Source organism: Cervus canadensis, chromosome 5, assembly GCF_019320065.1.
Source record: "Cervus canadensis isolate Bull #8, Minnesota chromosome 5, ASM1932006v1, whole genome shotgun sequence".
NCBI classification, from domain to species: Eukaryota; Metazoa; Chordata; class Mammalia; order Artiodactyla; family Cervidae; genus Cervus; species Cervus canadensis.
This window is the reverse complement of record NC_057390.1, coordinates 19,269,926-19,286,409: the sequence shown is the minus strand read 5'-3', so window position 1 is coordinate 19,286,409 and position 16,484 is coordinate 19,269,926. Positions and strand designations below refer to the sequence as shown.

The 16,484-nt window shown below is 40.3% G+C and overlaps 1 protein-coding gene across 1 annotated transcript in view; it reads right to left on the bottom strand.

The window, feature by feature from the left end:
* Window positions 1–10,107: 10,107 nt before the first annotated feature.
* QPCT (glutaminyl-peptide cyclotransferase) overlaps window positions 10,108–16,484 on the bottom strand; it is a 28,989-nt gene continuing 22,612 nt past the window's right edge. Inside the window, exons 5-7 of the mRNA XM_043468335.1 lie at window positions 15,197–15,296; window positions 12,466–12,582; window positions 10,108–10,736 (exon numbers count right to left, since the gene is read on the bottom strand). Of these exons, the coding sequence (XP_043324270.1) occupies window positions 10,591–10,736; window positions 12,466–12,582; window positions 15,197–15,296 (363 nt within the window). The 3' untranslated portion in view covers window positions 10,108–10,590. The remainder of the gene's footprint in view (window positions 10,737–12,465; window positions 12,583–15,196; window positions 15,297–16,484) is intronic.

Genomic DNA, 16,484 nt, shown 5'->3' with positions numbered 1-16,484 from the left:
TAGGGTGAATCCCTAGAGTTTACTTTTTTAGTATTTATTTTTACTTATTTATTTGGCTGTGCCAGGCTTTAGTTGCACTCGTGGGATCTTCCGTCTTCACTGCAGCATGCGAGGTCTTTAGTTGCAGGATATCTAGTTGTGGCGTGTGAACTACAGTCTACATGACTGCACCAGATGAGGGCAACAGGACCCAGGGAAGGGACACGACTTGCCCTTACAACCATCAAACACACCACAAACTTCACTTCACAGAATACCAAGATCGTTTCCACAATCTGCCAGCTAATGTGGTTCCTGGTCACCCAAGCCCAAGAACAGGGCTGTGGTTTCTGTCCTCAGTTAGCTCTGCTTCTCTATTGCTCGTAACCAGAAACTTTTGGATCCACCCTGTTATTCAATGGCCAAATTACACACTCTGAACCGAGTGAAAATTTGAAACTTCTGGGGAAAGTGAACTTTCACACAATCAAGTTTTCACCACAGCCAAAGCCAATGGGAGGGGAGCATAATGGCAGAGAGGCCACCAGCAGGGGCTCCAAGGTCACCAGCCAATCAGAGCCCTAGATGTAGGAGGTGCCCCCAAATGATCACTCTAAGTAGGTACCTTAAGAGTGGAAGGGGATGCTACTGATAATTATAGTCACCATATCCACTGGGTAATGCAGCATCAAGTGCAAGGAGAAGCTATCAAAGAGCAGAGTACCAGAATCCAAGGGTCTGAGACTAGAGACAGGAAAAGTAAGCTGGGTTTGAGCATCCCTCTGGGTTGTGGTCCTGAGACAGTCAAATGACTTGCTCTTCATCAATGCATCACTGTCACTTCTTTGGTACTGTACTCCAGCCCATAGGCTGTGACAGAAGTGGCTGTAGTATATGCAAAGGTCACAAACAACTTAAAAGTCAACTTACACACCTAATACGCATGGGAATAAAATTCACCACAAAACAATTTCCATTTAGTTTACTCCAGCTGCAATTCTATGAATGCAGCATTTCCCTCTGATATGTTCACTTTCCCTTCCACTTTGTATGACTGTGTGAATGATAAACTATATAACAAGTATCTATTTCCATATTCTAATGAAGAATCAGATTATTTTGCATCGTGAAGTATGGTGTAGCCTTCCAATAACCAAGGTGAGAAGAAACACTAATCTATAAGTCAGGTCTATTCATGGGGACTAACTAATAGGATGACTGATTGTTCTTTTAGTCCGATTAGCTTGTTATCAAGGGCCATGCAGCAGACCCCAGAGGGTTCCTGAATTGACCATTCTAGCCCAAAGCATCGGCTCTGATTACATCCTTGGATCTCTCTGGTCCTCAACCACACCTGACCACAGCTGAGACTCCCATGCTCCTCAGCTTCTGCTGCTCACCTTTCATTTGGCCGCCTTGTAAGACTGTCCTTGGTTTCACTGGATTTCACTCATTCATTTATTTAACAAACCCACCGTATGCCAGGCACTGCTCAAATGAACAAAGATCCCCACCTTTGTGGAGCTTACATTTTAAAAGTGGAAAGCAGACAATAAAAAGGCAAACATATTGAATAAATTGGACAGTATGTTAGAGGATGATAAAGGAAAACACTGGACAGAACAAGATGAAAATTTTAAATAGAGGGGTCAAGAAATGCTTCACTGAAAAGTTGTACTTTAGCAAAGCTTGGAAAAAGATAAAGAAATTAACCACAAAGGTATCTAGAGGGAAAGTACTCCAGGCAGAGGGAACAGCCTACGTAAAAGTCCTGAGGTAGAATCCAGTCTGACACGTTCCAGAAACAACAGAGGCCAGTGTTGCTGGAGCTTGGCTCCAGTGAGCAAACAGAGAGACTGGTCAGGGGTGAGGTCAGAGTGGAGTTAGTGGACAGATCACAGGAGGTCAAGCAGGCCCCTGTAAGGACGCTGACATTTACTCCTGAGTGAAATAAGAAACTATTGCAGAGTTCTGAGTAGAAGGGTAACACAATCTGACCTACTTCCTTAAAGGATCATTTTTGTTGCTACATTGAGTATAGACTGTCAGGGTTAGGATAGAAGTAGTAAGATTGATGAGAGCTTCTTACAGTCATCAAGGCAAGAGACAAAGATGGCTTGGATCAGTACACCACCAATGGAGGTGGTAAAAGGTGACTGGATTCTAGATGTACTTTGGAAGTATATTTGACTGGCTATTTCCTGACTAACTGGATATGTGAAAGAAGGTGAGAAATCAAGAGTGACTCCAATGTTTTTGGCTCAACCACAGGAAGAATGAAGCTAGAGAGAGGAAGAAGGTGGAGCAGGTAAGCAGGGAGAAGATTAGGAGTTCGGTGAAGGCATGTTGAATGTGACCTGGAGCTGTTTAGCAGGCAGTTGAATATGGGAGACCAGAAGGCAGGTGAGAGCTCTGGAAGTCATTAGTTCTTAGGTAAAGACTTGAAGCTGAATGAGGTCAAGAATGAACTAAGAGAGATGGAGAAGAAAAGAGGACCAACACAGCTGAGCCCTGGGCCTGTCGATATTAACCAGATTGCTGATGAAGAGCAATCAGCAAAAGAACCTGGGAAAGATCCAACTGGATTGGAGAAGAACCAGGAAGATGCAGTAAGACAAATTCCAATTTTATTGGGCACACAGGCCAAGAATATTCTGTTCTCCAATAACTTTTTTCTTCGGTTCCCTGGATCAGTGCAAATAAATTCCACACCTCTGAGAGCATTTTCCTTTGCACTTAATACCCAGCCATTTCAAGCTTTCCATGTAATTACCATGTAGGTTTGATAGCAGCCAAGAGCAGTAGCCCTGATCTCAGGAAAATGGCCCAGACGGGCAGACTGTCTGCTGCTTTGATACACCCCATGTCCAGAGGTGACCCGCCAGTCCAAACAGATCCCCACAGATTGCGCCCTACCCAACATTGTCAAATCACAGCATGAGAGAAATTCAAGCCAGCCTGTCTGGGGCAAACTGTCAGGGTGTCATGCAGCTTGTGGGAGCTCAGCTATATGTAGAAGGTGAGGCATAGAATCCGGGGAAAGAGACAGACTCAGCAACCCAGAGCATCCTACAAGTGGAGACTTGTACCCTATTACCCCTGCAAGAGTCCTGCCTTTTATCCTTACTGGCAACAAGCTGAAATTGCCCTCAGGAAGAAATGATGTCTAGGAACTCCTGTCTGCAGTTCTGAGAACAGGGAAATACCTTTAAAGCATCAGCTCTACAATCTGATTTATACACTGACTAATGGACGAAATTCCATTGTTACCATAGTTTAATCTCTTGATTTTAAAATGTTTATAATAAATCCTGCTGTCCATCACTTTCAGCCCAAAACAAACTCACTGAGTTTGGTAGAGAGGAATGGGAAGAAGAGAGAGGCCGTGGGACCACAAGGATTCCACTTCTGCCCCGTCCCTAGGGAGGAACACTGTCTAGAACAGAGGGTAGGAAACAACCTCATCACCTGGAGTTTGGGGTTCCCTGTGAGATCTCTAAAGGAAGGGTCCTACTATTTCATACACACAACTTAAAAATCTGTTGGAGCACATTGTACTACTGAGACAGAGGCACGACTGTGGACAGGAGCTCTTTCTGCAGCACCACCTCCAGGGTAAAATCTAAAGCTGAGGGTGAAAACCACAGAGCAGATGATTTCTCAGGCCCTTTTCAGCTCTAAAACATTCAAATTCTAGTCTCTTGTTCTCAAACCCTGAACAACAATCTCAGTTCAGACTCCACTCATGCTCCAGTCTGATAATGACTTTGATGGAGACGGATGACCTGGCTGGCCCTCCTACATAGGTCTGATAACATTTATGGGCCTTTGAGGAGGGGTATAAGGAACATCTATTTCATCAAAGTGCTTTGAACTCTTTGATTTTGAGAACTGCTGGACTGAGACTTTCACCATGAGTTAACAAACCCTTCCTTCTGCCGCGGAGATCATCACCAGTTTCAGTCTTTCTAGCCTCAGGCAGCGTCTGGATGAGGGTTTATCATGACTGCCAGCCTCCTACAGCAAAGCAGTGTACCTTTCCTTCTAAGTATTCTCAATTTTTCTTGGTTTCTCAGATACTCTCATCTCTCTGCCTTCCCTGCCCAGAGGAAATGTTAATAAGTTTAGGTAGCCAAAATGTAACTTTCGAAGCTCTGTCAGCTTGCAATATAGGTCTGGGGAAGAAATACAAAGATCTTGAAGAAAATCTGATTTTAGGGACAGCGACTTTTTTCTATGACTAACACTCATTTCCAACACTAGGATCCAACTGCAAAGAAAGGAAGCATGAGCAGCTGGATTAGGCAGCTTCTAAATCCGGATATTTAAAGCCTGAAGTGAAAGCATGCCCGATAGAGTTAACAGAAGCTGATAACTAATAGAAATTCCTGAGCTTGTCTTACAGAACAACAGATAAAGGAACAGCTTGTCAGAACCCCATGGCTCATAAACTGCCTTTGTTGATAAAGCTCGTTTAGTTATTATTTTTTCTTTTTCTCTTTAACTACATACCTTCCGAGTTTCACATAGTTCGTCGTTTTACAGGAACTTGCAAGGCTACAGGAGCTGGTTGGGACCACCACCCCTAAAACTGGGCCTTCACGGGTGCCCCATGATGAGTCTCTTGATATGGGGGGGGGGGGGGGGGGGGGCGGCGGGCTGGAAAACTCCACCCTCCCGTCAAGCTAAATACTTCTTTTCTGAATAGGCAGAGGCATGTAACTCAGATGCGCCTGCGCAAAACAACGATTACTTCATCTTTTCCTGACCTCCAATCACGTCTCCCCATGCCTAAGACGCTCTGCTTATCCAATTCCCTGATAGCTCAGTTGGTAAAGAATCCGCCTGCAATGCAGGAGACCGCCATTCGACTCCTGGGTCGGGAAGATTCGCTGGAGAAGGGATAGCCGACCCACGCCAGTATTCTCGGGCTTACCTTGTGGCTTAGCTGGTAAAGAATCTGCCCGCAATGCGGGAGACCTGGGTTCGAATCCTGGGTGGGAAAGATCCCCTGGAGAAGAGAAATACTACCCACTCCAGTACTCTGGCCTGGACAATTCCATGGACAGTCCATGGAGTCGCAAAAAGCCGGACACTAGTGAGCGACTTTCACTTTCACTTTACCCCAACACCCTCTCCTTCAGGGAATGGGATTTCTTGACTATAAACTTCAGCATCTCAGTATTTGGCTTGCTGCGTGTAAGGCAAATGGACCTGGTTTGGTGGTAAGAGGCATAATACACACTTCTAACACCTGTGCTCCTCTTCCAAGATTTTGAGTCTATATTTTAAGAACTTTGATGAAGGATCAAGTACATCTTCATTTTAGGGGGACGTTATAATGCCACATCCTTTGTAAGACAAGAGAAAGGCAGTATTGTTCATAAGTCACCCAACTCACGTGCTTAACTTGGTGGACATTTGTCGCTCTTATCTGTAGAGCATCCTTTCTCTAGATCTTCCTTTGGAGAAAGACTTCATCCCCACCTCCAACACTGAGATTTGTTGGGGGCAACCCTCCCCGCTCCCCAACCCCCACCGCCCCTGTTTTGTGGGCAGGTATGACCCACAGGACAAAGTCTATCAGTGCTTTCCAGTCCCTAGCACAGAGACCTGAGTAAAGAATGAATCTAGAACACCATTTAGGCCAAAAGGAATTAGGGCTAGAAATTTGTGAAACAATTCAGCAAAATAAAATTCCTAAAAAGATAATTTTAAATCCCTGAAATTTTGTAATGATCTTTTCCTATCCTTAATTCATCTATCAATAAGGGATTAAAATCATGTATAAAACTACTCTGTGCGGCCATCAAAAATGACCTCTTCAATTACATCTCCAGTAAGAGCAGCTGGCTTAGGAAATGCAGGGAATGCACTCCTTTTTTACAAACAAATGTGTTTTACTACTTCCCAAGTGTTACAGCAAGGATGACTAGAGAATAACAATGAATAACAACTGATGGTCAGCAGTCAGCTAGGCTCATTCACTTCTCCATGTCAATCTTTTAGCTCAAAAAATTTACTGCATGTCATTCTTTGTTAGTCAAAACCACAATAGTTTAATCCTTGCCTGCCAAGGAACTCTTGTACCCCATAAAAAATTTTAAACATAATAGAACAGGTATTCAGTACTATTTATAATTCATCAGTTTTAAAAACTATTTTTAATGTTACCTTTGTAATCCTTGTGGGGTTTTAATTTGTTCAGTTGGTTGATAGGGTTTTTTTGTTTGTTTGCATGCTTGCTTGTCTGTTTTTTCTTTAAGTCAAGTTTTTTTCTCTTCTTAACAATTCTGTGCTCTTAATATTAACTCTCAAACAAATGGTCTAAATTCTCCCTGGCAAATATGGATATGTTGGGAGAATGGGGCATGTCCCATGTGTTGCCTTTGAAATATGAGCACAATAAGATGACTTCACATGGCGTGAGCACGCCAGCCAAATTCAGGCTGAAGGCTACAGCCACGACACAGACAGTCCTTTCATGTCAGCTGTCTTCAAAACTGCCATAAATTATTGCTGCTGAATGTAATGCCGGGACCCTGTGGCCGATTTTCATGTTGAGGAGGATAATAGGGGTGTCCCTAGCACCCTACTGGCTCAACCAGCTAATGACCTCTCCCTCTCCACCTGAGTCCTTCCATGAAACATGGCAGTGAATTTACACAATGGGACCCACTCCTCACAACAGAGTGATAGGTTAGCTATTTGAAGGCTGAGAAAGATGTACCACAGAAGTCAGAGAAGTAAGACAGAGGGAGAAATAACAGGAGGACGTTAAACCACTTCAAAATGACTTTTAGTGTTTCAGACTGTGCAGAAAGTGGCCCTGAAACTCAAGAGTGAAACCTCAATCTTTCGTACATTCATCTTTGAAGCCAAAAGTTGGTGAGAAGGTTGGCTGTGAAAAGCACAGCCCCATATCATGAACAGCAAATTTAAGTAATTTCCCCAGATTTCCTACATTAGTTTTGCTTTAAATTACTATGGCTGCCATAAACAGTCTCCCTCATCTTCTCTTTATGTCCTTTATTCCCACACCTTTATTCCTCAGATTTAGGGCTTGTAAAGAAACAGATTTCATTTTCAGCAGAATATACCATGACCAAGCTTCCTGTGGGGCTGCCTGTACATCAGAGAAGTAGAAGTGTCTTGTGTCTTGTCCCTCTCTCCTTTGTGAGAAGTAACCACCTCCAGCTGAGCGAAGTTAATTGAGCATATGCTGAGTTTTCACATGACTTTGCTGCAGCATCAGAATGAATGCACCTCTTTGATGGAAGAAAGAAGCTCCCTGGAATAAACAATTAAGGATTTGGAGTTGGAGCTGAAAGCATGGGCTGCTTTGTTCTTAAGACAACTGCTTCACCATCGAAAACATTTCTGCAGTTTGAAGGATCTGTCTTTTCTCTTCCAGCCACAACCCTCAAGCTACAATAACAGACTCATGATTTTTTTTAGATGCCAAGGTTATGAATACTCTTTTATGAATATTTTCCTTTGAACTCGTTTCTCTTGAAGAAGAAAAATAGCCCTGTGTGTTGCAGGGTTGACAGTAATAGACAAAGCGTACAAATTGTTCTCTTAGGGGCAGTAAAATGCTCCAAAATGTATATAGGAAAATTCCAAATACAACATAATGTTTATGGAAACCTGCCTTTGCAGGTATGATTTTTAAAATGATATTTCTGACTGGCATTTTTATACAAAACATATTTCAGGGATTAATATCAAGATTAATACCTTAAAATGTTTCCCTTTACGGTATCATGATTATTTTTCCCATATCAGTACAAACTCTGTCAATAGAATTTTAGAATATGCCACTTAGAAGGAAGGAAACTTTCCCTGAGTTAATCTGCTTATGTTTTTATTTTTCCTCTTATCTCATTTCAACATATTCTCCAACTTCCTCCTCTAAAAATAATTCAACTAATGTTCACCGAAAGATTATAGCAGATCTATTTATTTCGTTCTGCCTCAAATAGGATTTGTCATTTAGGTGTATAATTATATATGTAGTACTGTCAACTGACTTTTAGTTTCCTTATTAAAACATCTTTTCGTTCTGTTTTAATATCTGTCAGTTAAATCATTTCTTTTCTGGTATTTAAAAATTGTTTTCCCTGAACCCCTTTCAAATGTTTTCACTCATTTGAAAATTAATCCAGAAAACTCAGCCTTTTTTAATCCTTCTTTGTGGCTTAGATTCTCCAGCCCTGGAACCACTCGTGTTGATTTCTGTGACACCCAAGCTTATGTAAAAACAGCCTTTGATATGGCAGAGAAATAATTCTGCATACAGATGACACACCTCTGAAGCCTAACACTGTCATGTGAACTCTTGCAGCAATGATTTAAGAATGCTCTGCCAGACTGAATGAATAACCTATCAGAATTTCAAGACGCCATTGTTGCATTGTGTAGGTATTAAAGATATTCTGCAAAGGTCTTTTCATGTAAAGAGGCGGTACTCTCCAGTGCTCCAGAGGATGAGCTGTAGTGCCAGACTGCTTGGGTTCTAGCCCCAGCACGGTCACTTACTAGCTGCATGATGTTGAAGAAGATACTTAACCATTCTGAGCATCATGCATGCATGTGTGCTAAGTCGCTTCAGTTGTGTCTGACTCTTTGTGATCCTATGGACTGTAGCCTGCCAGGCTCCTCTGTCCATGGGATTCTCCAAGCAGGAATACTGGAGTGGGTTGCCATGCCCTTCTCCAGGGAATCTCTCTGACCCAGGGCTCGAACCCACATCGCTTACATCTCTTGCACTGGCAGATGGGTTCTTTACCACTAGCGCCACCTGGGAAGCCATCTGAGCATCATAAAATGTGCCTAATAGTAGCCTATACCCTTTAGGGTTGTTGTGAGAATTAAGTTGGTAAAAACATGTGCAGCACCTATAACACTGACACTGAGTTAGTACTCAATAAGTGTTAGTTCTTAATATTATTTAACTCACAAACACACGACTTCCCGGTATATAATTTCAGAAGCAGATTTGTGTAAAATAAAGTCTGTAAAAATCCAGTTCTATAAATTCGGCAGGGACTCCCTCAGTGGTCGAGTAGTCAAGATTGAACCTTTCAATGCAAGGGGTACAGGTTAGATCCTTGGTCAGGGAACTAAGATACCACATGCTGCATGACAGGGCCAAAATTTAAGAATAAATGAATACTTGTAAAAAAATTGTTTAAAATGAAATAAAATTCACCAACATGAAATTACAGACATAGTTAGATATAATTGTATATAATTCTGGCTATTCTTTTATAAAATTATATAAAGTCATATACACAAATTATATTTTAGCCCCTTTCTTGACCTGGAAAGTATGTTTTCATAAGTAAATTCCTTTTCCAATGACTGTCTTTGCTATTGACCTTGAGGTTGCTATTGCTTTCCCACTCAGTTTGTCTCACACCTATCCAGTCCCAGCACATTAACTCAGCGAAGTTTATTAAATGTCCACACAAAACAGAGAACACATGAAAGACAGCACCCCCCAATTAACTTCATCTATTAGTATATGGCAGGATCAATCGTCTCATTGTTTAACTGTGATCAAGTTTGCATTTCTAGATAACTGTTTCCTATAGCTAAAGAAAAATCCATGAATTCTTACATGTTTCCAGGCCAAACAATTTTGCTTCCATGAATCTCCCAAAGAAATTAGTCATAAGTAATTAAACAAATGTGACTATCATATAATTTATACAACAATACACAGAAATGATCATAATTGTTGTGCTCCCTCTGTGTTACCTTCATATTGACTCTGGAGGGCACACTCAACAATCTCTGTCTTCATCGTAACCCAAGATCAAAACAACAAATAAATGTCTGGTAACTATATAATTTAACAGACAGAAAGCCAAAAAATTGAAGATAGAGTTTAATTATAAATACACAAAAACTGCATTGAAAATATGTGAGGAAAAATTAGAGTGAGTGATGATTTGGTTAATATAATGAAATTATGGCTTTTTAACTTTCTCCATTTTCTGTTTTTTGTACTGACTATATTATTTTACAATAAAAGTGTTAAATTTGTAAAACAATAAAATTGAGCTATACTTTAAATCATATGACTTTTTCATTTATATATAAAGAAAGACATTCACAACATGGCATTTAATTTTGATTTAATTTCCATAAAATAAACCATACAAAGATTTCTCGAAGAGATTGAGTCCTCAAACTGCTGTTTTGTTTTATATGCAACAGATTTGCAAGTATAAGAAAATCATAAAACTAAGGCTACACATTGCACCTGACCATCATATTAAATACTATTTTAGAAGACCATGATATTAACTATATGCATCTGATTTAGCTTCATAGTTTCTTATCTAAAGGAGTTCTTTTAAAGATATGTATCTTCAGTTTTTCTTACATTTCTCTTTATCACAAGATGAAAATTAATGAGCAATTTGGACATGACATAAATCTAGGATATTCAAAGATACCTACAGAAAGAATCTATAGGATAGAAGTTTCCACACAGCATTGTCTAGAGTCAGATTATTTTAAAGGATTCCTTGACTTTTGAATATGATACTAGATGCAATCACCAGAATATTTAGTTTACCAGTAAACTAAACCAGAATATTACAAATGAAGATATTCTAACACAAATACTTGTAGAATTTTGTTTAGATTGTCAATGGTTGTTCTATCCAAATTTTCTTCATTGTCATCCATGGTGTGCCAGACTTCAGGGAAAGGAGATGATATCAGATGCAAAACTGGAACACCTAGCACAAAGAAATGACTTGTAATTAAGTACATATTTCCCATGAGTAAGCTAAAAAGTATCATTCTTCAAAGAAGTCTAAGTGGGAGCTCTGTACTGTATAAACACAGCTAATAACTCAGCTAATAACTTCTGTGTACTTTCCTGTATCTTACCCTGACACTCCAAAGTCATTCATTCATTAAACAAATATTAATAGATTCAGTAAATAATAATAAAGCACTTACTATGTGCCAGCCCCTATTCTAGGAATTGAGGGTTCATCAGTGAAAACGCAAAGCCCTGTTCATATGGAACTTACATTTTACTAGAGAAAGAAAAAATAAACAAATACAAAAAATAATTTTTGAAAATGAGAAGGTTTATAAAGAACCATAAAACACGATAAGGGAATAGAGAATGAGGGGCAGAGAGCAGGGCCAAGAAAGAGGAATTTAAAATCAGGATGGCCCTGGACTTCCCTAGTGGTCCAATGGTTAAGAATCCGCCTGCCAAGGATACAAGAAGATTCCAAACACTGTGGAGCAACTAAGCCTGTGCACTGCAACTACGGAAGCCCAAGCGCCCCAGAGCCTGTGTTCTGCCACAAAAGCCACTGCACTGAGGAGCCCAGGCACTGCAACTAGAGGATAGCCCCCACTCTCCACAACTAGAGAAAGCCTGAAAGCAGCAATGAAGACCAAAAATACATATAAATTACATACAGTTTAAAAAAATCAAATCAAAAAGTAAAATAAGGTCTTTGAGAAGCTAACATTTAAACAGATGCAACAAAGGAGAAAGTAAGCAGTGTGAAGATCTGGGGATGATCAGGCAGCAGTATTAGCAAGCCCAAAGGTCCTGAGGTAGGAATGTGCTTGGCCTGCTTGCAGAACAGCGATCTGACTGGGTCAGAGCAATAATTAGAGAGGTAGGAGGTGATGCTGGAGAGCAAGAAAGGAGTCAGAAAATGGAAGCCCTTGTAGGTCATGATGAAGACTTCGGGTCTTACTCTACATGATGGCAAACCAACAGAGCTTTAAGGTAGGGAAGTAACATAATCTGATTGACATTTTTTAAAGATAACACTTGCTCATACATAAAGAATAATGAGGCAAGAGCAGAAGGAGATGAATTGGATGGCTACTGTAAGAAGTCTTGAGTTAATTTAGACTTCCAACACTGATGGAAAGGATGAAATGAAAGTGAAAGTGTTAGTCGCTTAGTCATGTCCAACTCTTTGCAACTCCATGGACTGCAGCCCACGGGCTCCTCTGTCCATGGAATTCTCCAGGCAAGAATATTGGAGTGGGTTGCCATTTCCTTCTCCAGGGTATCTTCCCAACCCAGGGATCATACCCGAGTCTCTTGCATTGCAGGCAGATTCTTTACCATCTGAGCCACTAAGGAAGCCCTTTGCTTCCTTATTAGCAGGAAAACACCAGAGTTACACAAAGTATAAGAATACAATCTAGGTCTGTGAAAGGGAAAGCAGGATGTCAGAGGCATATGAGCATTGATAAATATTATACATGTAGGGAAAAATAAAAAGGTCTCTTCAGGGATTTACAATGACTTTCATGAAAAAAATAAAAGCCATGAAATGATTGGTGAATGATTTATCAGCTATTAAATTTAATGGTTCTTCACACTTCTAGATTGTTGTAAATGCACATAAAATACACTGAATACAATAGGAAAAAACCACAGATGTGCATGCATGCATACATATTTATACATATACACATTACCTCTTCTTAAAAATGGAATATGGTCATCCTGAATCACACCTCCATAACCAGAATTCCGGAAATACCACCTCTCCGAAGAGTGATCCTTGAGCAAACCTAATTCACGGAGTTCATGTTCTGCAGATGATAAATAGACAGCAGATGAACATGTATTTTTAACTAATCGATGGTCAGAACACAAAATGAGTTTGAAATCTTGGCACTTGGTCTTAAAACACTGTGAGTAGTGCACCCATGACAAAAATAAACCTCTGAGCTGAACTTGGGGTGTGGACATTTTGGATTAGTTCTGAGGGAGGAGTCACCCCTGACTCTAGCTTTCTGACTCCCCAGAGTCAGAAACTCAATAGAACAGTGGAGAGATGGAGAATGAGAAAACCAGAGGGAAGCAGAGGGGAAAAACACAGGTGTAGATACTTACAGATTTTCAACCCTGCACAAAGAGTGTTTCAAGAGGAGATGCTGGGCTTGAAAGGAAATCCTTAGACAGAATAGGTATGAAGTACTATACTGAGTGACCTCTCTTTGCAAAACAGATACTTACTGTAACTCGCATCAGTGGTTCTCAAAGTGTGGTCTATGATCAGTTGCATCAGCACCACCTGGGAACTTATCAGCAATGCAGAATATCTGGTCCCACCTCTGACCGACTGAATTAGAAATTCTAGGGGTGCGGTCCAGCAATCCGTGGTGTAACAAGCCTTCCAAGTGATTCTAATGCACACTAAAATTTGAGAACCATTGACCTACATTCCATCACTCCTGTCACAGTGTAACATAGAACTCATGTGTTACATGAGTTACGTATAACATGAGTCTATGTTATAAGATGAAAAGAGATCACAAGAAAAGTTTAAGACAACCAAATGAAACTTTTCAGGATTGGTTATATTCATTGCTAAATTTAAAGGGTAAAATTAGACCAAAGGGTAAGCATTCATATGTAATATGATTTTAGGAACATCAGAAAAGCTCTTACTACCACAATATTCCCGTCTGTTTATTGATAATTATAATTCCTTATCTCATATACAACTTTTCCTTATACAATTAGAGATACGGTTTGAATATAAATACCACTCAGCGGGTTACACAATGGGTTAAAATTATGTTAACATGTGAGTTACTGATATAAATTCACTCTGGTGGAAGCAATGAGATAAGGGAACCAAACCCATGACAGAAGGCCAACCCCAATTTCTTGAGGCTACTCAGAGTAAGGAAAACATGCTGTTAGGAAGTGTCCCCAAAAGCTTATATTAATACCAGAATAGCAAGTCTTTTAAATTAGAAATTGAAATTTGTCAAAGATAAGCATCTGAGGTTCAGGTAAACATTTCTTTCACAATATTCTAGATCTGGATACAGGCACATTGTGGCAAAAGTGTGACTTGAGATGGCAGCATTTTCTCCACTGCTGAGAAGAAAGTACTATCCTACCCCACTGCAAGAAGTCTGTGTGGCTAGAAAAGAATTCTTAGTCTGATGTTTTTGCCACAAAAGCAGGGCTCTCCTGGCCTGAATTCTATGATAAACATCTATCTCATGTTCATCCCTCCCTGAGGCCAATCTTTTGTCGTTTGTTTTCTTTGTGTGTGTGTGTGTGTGTGTGTGTGTGTGGAGAGGGAGGAGTATATGGAGTAGAGATACAAGAGAAAGAAGTTATTCTCCTTCTCCAAGCCCCCAGCCTCTCTCCTGAGCCACAGATAACTTTGTTTCCTTGGCTAACCTGGCCTAACCTCATCTGGCCTCATCTACTCCCATTTAGTTGTCACTAAACCTGATGCTGGGAGGGATTGGGGGCAGGAGGAGAAGGGGACCACAGAGGATGACATGGCTGGATGGCATCACCGACTCGATGGACATGAGTTTGAGTAAACTCCGGGAGTTGGTGATGGACAGGGAGGCCTGGCGTGCTGAGGTTCATGGGGTCACAAAGAGTTGGACACGACTGAGCAACTGAACTGAACTGAACTGAAACCTTCTCTTAAGTGACTCTTGAAGGATTTTGGCTTTCTCTTGCATCCCCTTTACTTATTACTTTAGAAAACAGGCAGAGATGGTACTAAATTTAAAAGAATATCACAACTATATAAGGCAGAAAATAGAAGATGACAAAGACAACAGATGAAAAAAAGAAGCATTAAAGGGTATCTTTTGGTATCATTGTAAGGACATAACATTCATCATTATCCAACATGCTTTGCTGAGTTTTCCCTAAAAATGCATTCCATATGTTTCAAACAGGACTCTGAGAAAATATCTCCAAGCTATTTCTAAGGATATGAATATATGAAATGTAGTATTTTGTGTTTCCATTCAAAATGCAGTTTCATGCAGGAAAATAAAAAGAGATGAATAGGAATAATAAACTAATCAATAAAGCAAGAAAAAAAAGCCAGTAAAGTATATTGTGTACTCTGATCACACCCTTAAGTCACAAATTCTGAATTTTAGAATTCAGTGTTTATCAGTGAGAAGAAACCAGGTTTGATTCTCTAAGAGTGAAAAAGTGAAAGTGTTAGTCTTTCAGTCATGTCCAACACTTTGCAACCCCATGGACTATAGCCCACCAGGCTCCTCTGTCCATGGAATTCTCCAGGCATACTGGAGTCAGTTGTCATTCCCTTCTCCAGGGGTTCTTCCTGACCCCCAGGGATGGAACCCACGTCTCCCACAGTGCAGGCAGATTCTTTACCATCTGAGCCACCATAATAAGAGCGCTGCTTACCAATTGCTTCAAGTCTACCAAACCATCTGGCAGTGTTTGGGAAAAAGTTGGGAAATGTTGGGTATGGAGCTCCAATTAAATCCAGTAAGACCAATAAATCCTAAGGGAGAAAAAATATTATATAATCACTGTTGCCAAAACACATTTCATACTCATCAATAGAAAAAAATCAGTCAAGACTAACTGCATTTTAATAACTGAGAATGAAATGGGGAGCTGTATAAATCAACAAAAGGTTTAATAACATTGTAAATGAATTATCTGAGGGAGATTTTTAAATCTTGCTTGTACAATGTGGAGAAATAGCAAAATGTAGATTCTTCATGTCTGTAACTCCAGAACAATATCACTAAGGCTAAATTAGAAGGAGGACACTTGGATAAATATTTCATAGGAAAAAAGGATACATTTGCTTTATTTTCAGATGGGCTTAAAAGCCTGTCTCGTCTTCTACTTCATTCTAATCAGTCATTTTATCCTTAGCCTGTAATAACACAACTGCCAAAGAGAACACTTGCATAGGAACTATTTATTCCTTAAAGCAGCACAGAAGAGAGTTTCCTTGACTAGGAGTTCTATAAGCTTAATCTCTGAATATCCATTTCCTTTTCTGTCAAACAAGAAGCTCTAGCTTGCTGATCTCTAAAGGTCCTTTCTGGCTAAACGCCTCTCTAATAAGCCAAGTGTTTCTTCTTTGAGCCATAAAACATTAGCAGGCTTGAGGACTCCCTGGAGACTACTCCCCAGATTAAGAACACCTGATTTATGTAAGTGAGGTAAGGTATGAGTAATATCTAGCATTGATCCTGATATATAATAGATATTTTCAGAGTCTATGACTCTAAGACATAGATAGTATCTATTAACTCATGAGTGATGATTAAATATATTCATTGGGGAAAAAATAGGCTTGTTTGAAATAGGAGTGTATTCATCAGGTTGGATAAGCTCCTAGGAATTTGTTCTGGGGGGAAAACGGTCTTAACTATCACTATGAATTCATATATCTGGACTCGTAAACAAATAACTTTGTTCCTCCTGCTGATCAACCAGGCCTCTTCTCCTCCTTTGAACCCTTTTAACCACTTGAGCAAAAGTGATTAAATGAGGTGTCAATTTTGTTCTCCTGACACCTTATGGGGCTTCCCGGATGGCTCAGCGGTAAAGAATTTACCCACAATGCAGGAAATGCAGGTTTGATCCCTGGGTCAGGTAGATCCCCCGGAGAAAGAAATAGTAAACCACTCCAGCATTCTTGCCTGGAAAATCCTGTGGACAGAGGAGCCTG